The sequence below is a fragment of the Nicotiana tabacum genome, chromosome 9, assembly GCF_000715075.1.
Source record: "Nicotiana tabacum cultivar K326 chromosome 9, ASM71507v2, whole genome shotgun sequence".
Taxonomy (NCBI): domain Eukaryota; kingdom Viridiplantae; phylum Streptophyta; class Magnoliopsida; order Solanales; family Solanaceae; genus Nicotiana; species Nicotiana tabacum.
The window spans coordinates 12,899,063-12,905,474 of record NC_134088.1 but is presented as its reverse complement, the minus strand read 5'-3'; the positions used below and the strand labels follow the sequence as shown (position 1 = coordinate 12,905,474).

The 6,412-nt window shown below is 33.1% G+C and overlaps 1 protein-coding gene across 1 annotated transcript; it reads left to right on the top strand.

Moving 5' to 3' along the window:
- Positions 1–4,616: 4,616 nt before the first annotated feature.
- On the top strand, positions 4,617–5,066 carry LOC107810724 (uncharacterized). Its single transcript, XM_016635535.2, has one exon. The coding sequence runs from the start codon at positions 4,617–4,619 to the stop codon at positions 5,064–5,066; it is 450 nt and encodes a 149-aa protein (XP_016491021.1).
- Positions 5,067–6,412: the final 1,346 nt, after the last annotated feature.

Below are 6,412 nucleotides of genomic sequence, written 5' to 3'. Positions count from 1 at the left end.
AATATTAATTACGGAACGGTAAGGTTAACGTTATAACTAAGTATACCAAATAACATACCGGCACCTCATGCCTCCCGGCGTATGGAACGAACCGACCTCCAGCTCGATGAACGGGATTCTTGATGATAAGTTGCGTAATAATGCGGTACCAGCCGATATACTCAAGCTTGCCATCCATATGCTCTAGTGGAGAGGGTGGTGGAATTAGGTCATGTCGCTGGTCCCAACTCTCGATCTGCAACTCTAGCCATGCCTCATATGCCTGGTCAACCCTCAAACGATCATCCCGCTGGTAATGTGTCTTAAGCCAAGCCGGCGGTGGAGGTACAAGCTGCGGTCGACCAAACTGGCGAAGGACTCGTTCAGTGGCATGATGCTCGACAATATCGAGACACACCAACGGGATGGAAGAGCTCTACAAAGTCGTCCGGTCGAGCAATAATCGGGCAAACCAACTATTATCTCGTCACTATATGGCCTCAAATGAACTATTACGTAAAAACGGGAATTGTGAGTATACGCAACACATATAAATCCAGGCCAAGTAAACTTAAGTATAGAATTACCTGCGCGGCCTCCAGCAAATCCAACAAATCCCTGCAATAGGGAAATTATGTCGAGCCTTGTACTCACGTCTGTATCCTCGCCTATCAACCCACCTCCTAGCTAAAGGGAGAAACAGTGGAGGTGGTGCATCCTGAGCTATGGGTGGTAGAGGTGAATGGAACTGCAGGAACCGCTCTCAGGCTCAAACCTAATATACAATTTGGACGTAAAATTTAAGGTATATTTTAATGATGTATCTTATAATGAAGAGAGTATTTGACTATGTTTTTACCTGTAATAGCGACATAAATCTTGCAACGTCTCGTTGGGTGCCCATGCATGCCCAGCACATCTGCCTGTACAAGTACCAAGAACAGCAGCATCCCAGCTGTAATCATGTAAATCATCTAGCCGCTCAAGATGATGAAGAAATCTCAAGTTGACTAGGTTTCCCGAAGTGTTCGGGAACAATACCCTTCCAAACATAAGCAGCAGCAACAACCTCGTGTACCAGTTAATATGAAGATCCGGTGTATCATCCGTAATGTCAGCATGCATTGCCTCCAAATGCAGTCACACGGGCGTCAATGCAAGATGACTAGCCCCAACTAATGCACCCTCATCCGCTGGCCGAAAATCGGTGAGCTGCTGCAATGTCTCTAGGTACTAATCTCTCGTATACTCTCTCATGGCATGCGGCAAAGCAATAGGAAGTCCATCAACCGGCAGCCCATACAGAACTTCCACGTCATGCAGCGTGATAGTAGCATCGCCAATGAGCAAATGGAATGTCTGCGTCTATGGTCTCCACCACTCTATCAAAGTCGTGATCAGCGACCAATTTAGCTGCAACCATCCAATCTCAATAATCCTATAGAAACTCGTATCCTGCAGGCGTCTGACTATACAGGGACTGAGATGGCGAGTCTTAAGAAAGTCCCATATATCGTCTACTCTTCTAGCACGGAATGTCTGGGCCGATAACTGCCACTCCCATATGTAGGAAGACCTATGCTCGGCCTGTAGCAATAGTAGCTCTAGCGAGGCAGGTCCGGGATGCGAAGGCGCAACCTCCATGACGATTACTGTAAATTGAACAAAATTAATTATATTATTTTTCTTTTTCACTGCTTAAATATATTGCAATACCTTTAATATTAAATTTTTTTCGATATTTTTACTATATTGTTAATTAGATTGATACATTTTCAATATTATAATTTCATATTTTATATCTTACTTTAACATGTTAGTTTTATTATTTTATATATTACTTTTATTATTTTATATGTTGTTTGTTATTCACCTATTTCTAACTATAATAAAATTAAATAATTAATTTTCATAACTATACAAGATTTAATTATTAAATATTCACATTTTGATTTCGGACACAATATTTGAGGCCCAGTAACAGCAAGGTATCCTGAATTTTTATATTTATGATGAGAAAATTTTTCCGATTTATCACTCAACCGGTCTGTTATTTTATATGTTAATTTATTATTGTATATGTTAGTTTATTATTTTATATGTTTGTTTATCACTGACTTATTTTTTACTATAATAAAATTAAATAATTATTTTTCATAACTATACACGATTTAATTATTTAATATTCATATAACAATACTTAATTTAACAAATATTGTTGTTTCCTCGTGTTATTTTCTTACGTTTGTTGACTACAATTGGAGATAGTTTGTGTTTGAACTATCAATTTTTTGACGTATTTTTGGGTATAAGAGATACTTAAATGATTAATTTCTATAACTACAAGAATACTATGCTAAAGGCCACTACGTTTTACTACACTAAAAGGGCACTACATTACAATACGAGCACTACACTAGGCCACAAGATACCACTATAGGGAACTAAAGTAATAATTTATCTAGTTTACTAGTCATTTAGCAAATAAATAATCTAAACCGGATAAAAATAACAAACCAATTTAATCACAAAACAATCATGAAAATACATATATCACTGTAAAAAGTAACTAATTAACATTTTTTAACAACTAATAACAATTTCTCTATTTTACTATTTTTTTAGCACACTAATAATATAATCCGGATAAAAAATAATAAATTAGTTAAATCGCAAAACAATCACCAAATAATATAGAGAACGTAAAAAACAACTAATATGCATTTTTTATACGAGTTTTAACAAAAACTAAGTCGGAATACCTCGATTTAAAGTTTTTAGAAATTTGAAAATTTGATGATTTGGAGCCGAAACAAGCAACACACTCAGAGATAACGCCCTAACTAGCACGTGGGACCGAGAATCTACACTTTCTGTGGGACCGGTGGGCTCCACTCGAGATTTTTTTGATTAAAAATGAGGAGGGGAGGGGTTGTGATTTTAAAATTGGGGGGGGGGGGGGGAGGTGACGATTCTATTGATTCTGTGGGGAAGAAGACATTTATATATGTATAGCGTCTTTTATTAAGACTTTATACATATAGCGTCTTAATAAAGAACGCTATCATTTCCCGCTTTATTAAATTCAAATATAACGTCTTTTTAAAAGACGCTATACATAAATTGGTTACCATATTTTTTTCTAGACATTTTGATTCTTTGAGTCAAAAGAATCACATTTTGGTTTCGGATCCCATTAAGTGACATATATTATTACTTTAAGATTAAATTATTCTCTCTATCAGTTGGAGTAATAATATCACCAAAATTAGCCCATATTCTAGCTTCTTACCCAATTTAACTCATTTTGTATATGATTTGAAATTCTTTTTTTCTCACTTAACCTAACATTAAAGACCTATTTCCAATGTTCTTTTTTTTTTCTTTCTTCTTTTCCTCCATATAAATAACAAACTTTAATGCATCGTTCATCAATTGCTGACCTTATAATCATGCAAACATTGTAGCCTCAATTACCCAATCATATTTGAAAATCGAAATGATACAGAAAAATATGGGTATGTCGTTATAGTATTAACACTAGACACTACCATATTTATATGTTATGGCTATCTCTATAATCATCTTTTCAATTAAATCGAGCAAAGTTCTAAATCATTGTCTATGAATAGTACATTTAACTTATGAATAATTAAGTTGTTGTTACACTAATAACATTCTATGTTTGTCATGATTGGTGAGAAATCCCGCCATCGGCCACACACTTGTTGTTAAAATTTTTGAAAATGGTTTTAATGTTTTACTTCTTTTTTTTTCCGGTGTTTTTATTTGGTGTTGTCTAATAGATTGAAAAAATCAAGAGCAGTTTAAAACTTAAATTTGAAGTGATTTGGAGTAGATTTGAACTAAGTTTGAGTTAGATTACAAAAGGGAATCAAGGAAGAAAATGACGTAAGTTTTTGTATAATAATGTATAATGTTTTACCACAGTATATATGGGTCTATAAACACATCTTATACGCTATTATACACTGTTATACACCTCTATACAAGCCGTTGTAAACGAATTTTTTCACGGTTTTCAGTTGCAATTTTTGTTCAAAACCAGTACAAATATCTATAAAACGACTTTAAATTTTGTATACGACTTCCTCATACTTTAACAAGTCTAGGCAACACCCACTCTAAATTTTTCAACAAACCATATTCGAAATTTAAGCTTGTTCAACACTGGTGAATTACCTTAAAAATCTAATTTTCACCACCATTTATTAGTTCGTTGAACTAGTGTTTGAGTCACAATTACTGATTTAAAGATTGGATTAAAAGTTAGAGTATTTTTTTTAAAAAAAAATTGAATGATGATTAGAGAACTTATTTGAAATTGGATGTTCAATCTTAACCTATTATTTTTGGACTATAACTTTGCAGAATTGAATATAGGCTAGCTAATTAGAATGTATGTGTGTGAATTGTATTTATGTGTAATTGCAACTCACTTTAATTTGGTTGTTAGTCTAAAGAACTATTGTATTTCCGAAATAAGAGGGTACAAATTTGGGAAAGGGAATATAGTGAAAATAAATCCCCATAGAAATAAATCAAACTGAAGCCCTATACAATACTCCGCACCCTTTTCCTCACAAATCACAAGTTCTACACTCTCTACTATTCCAATGGAGGACGACGAATTCACAAAATCACCACTCTCTTTCAAACAAAAACTCAAAAACTCTCTCTGTTTCTCGTGCTGTTTCCCCCACCACCACCGTAATAACACCACTACCCCCACCACCAAACTCTACTCCCTCGACTACCGTCCGCCTCCTCCGCCCTCCTCCGATGAAAACCCGTCGCTAATTTGGATCAAGAACGACTTCCCTGATATCAAAGACAAGTGCCGTACAATCTTCAATTTCATCGGTAATGGTAACGGGAACCGACACAAACGGCACTCTTCCGCTGAGTTCCGTTACGACCCGTTAAGTTACGCGTTGAATTTTGAAGATGGGTATGAGGATGATGAAGCCCCTTTGAGGAATTTCTCTTCTAGACTCCCTCCGCCGCCGCCTTCTCCGCCGTTGCCGTCGGTGAAGGCTTTGTCTCTCACGGCGGCGAGCGTGTGAGTAATGGTGGTGGTTACTGGTGAGAGTTTTTTTTTTTGTTTGGGAAGTATTTTAGCTCTATATTTTCTTTTTCTTTTTTTTTTATATTTCTGGAAATATATATTATAATAGGGATAAAATTACAGTTTCTGAGCTTTGGTAATTTGTACATTATAAGTCAATAAATATACGTTTTATTTTGTACATACTTAGACAAAGTTAAATATCTTTTTGGTACTTCAGTGAGTTTAGTGTAATAAAATAAAAGTTGAGTGAGTGACTGTGCATAAATTTTAATTAGTTCATAGTATAAATATCCAAACATTAACTTTATCCCCCACTTTTCGTGTGTCCATAATATAATATTCCTTTTAATTGTAATTTTGAATCATCAAAACTATAAAGAGATAACCTTTTTTATAAGAAAATCTACCAATATTTTTAATTATTATTATGTGTTATAGTTATTAACATTTATGACAGTATATATATATATTATGAAATTATGAGTTCTAGTTATTAACTTAAAATTTTCTATATAAGAATTTAATTAATATACTCCCTCCGTTTCAATTTATGTGAACCTATTTGACTGGGCACGGAATTTAAAAAAAGAGATAAGACTTTTGAACTTGTGGTGTAAAATAAGGCACATATATTTTGTGTGAATATAAATCATTGCATAAAAGTAAATTGTTTCCAAATAAGGAAGGAGGTCATTTTTTTTGGCACAAACCAAAAAGGAAATAAGTTCACATAAATTGAAACGGAAGGAGTATATAATTTTACTCTATCACTTGGAATTTTTATAGGAATATTCCTTTAGACTTTTTATTTATTATGATTTCTGTTATGTCTATATCACAATATATGTATGATTTTTCTCATCATAATTTAATTATAAGTTTTATATTTTTAATATTATCCATGAAATTTATATTTTATTCTCTTTTTTTTGTTCTTTGATTATCTAATTATATTATTCCTTACTTACTATTATTAAATTGTCATATGAATATTTAGTAACTTACCAGTTTAATATAATACAATGAATATAGTTTTCTATTAATTACTACTGAAATTTAACTTAAATTTATCTTGTATGACTATTCCTCTAAATTATTTCATTGTTTAAATTTATTTATTAATTTTATTTTATCTTTTAAAGCAATTTAACGTATAAATTCTCTCACACTATAACCATCCCCGTCTTTCTATATTATTTTCCCCTATTATGAATTCTTATATACTTATTTCATCTAATATTTAATCCAATAATAGGTATTAAAAAAATATGCATATGCTCATACTTTACACTCCATCGAAATCTCAAGGCTCTTTTTTTTTCGTATTTGGAGTTTTCTTTT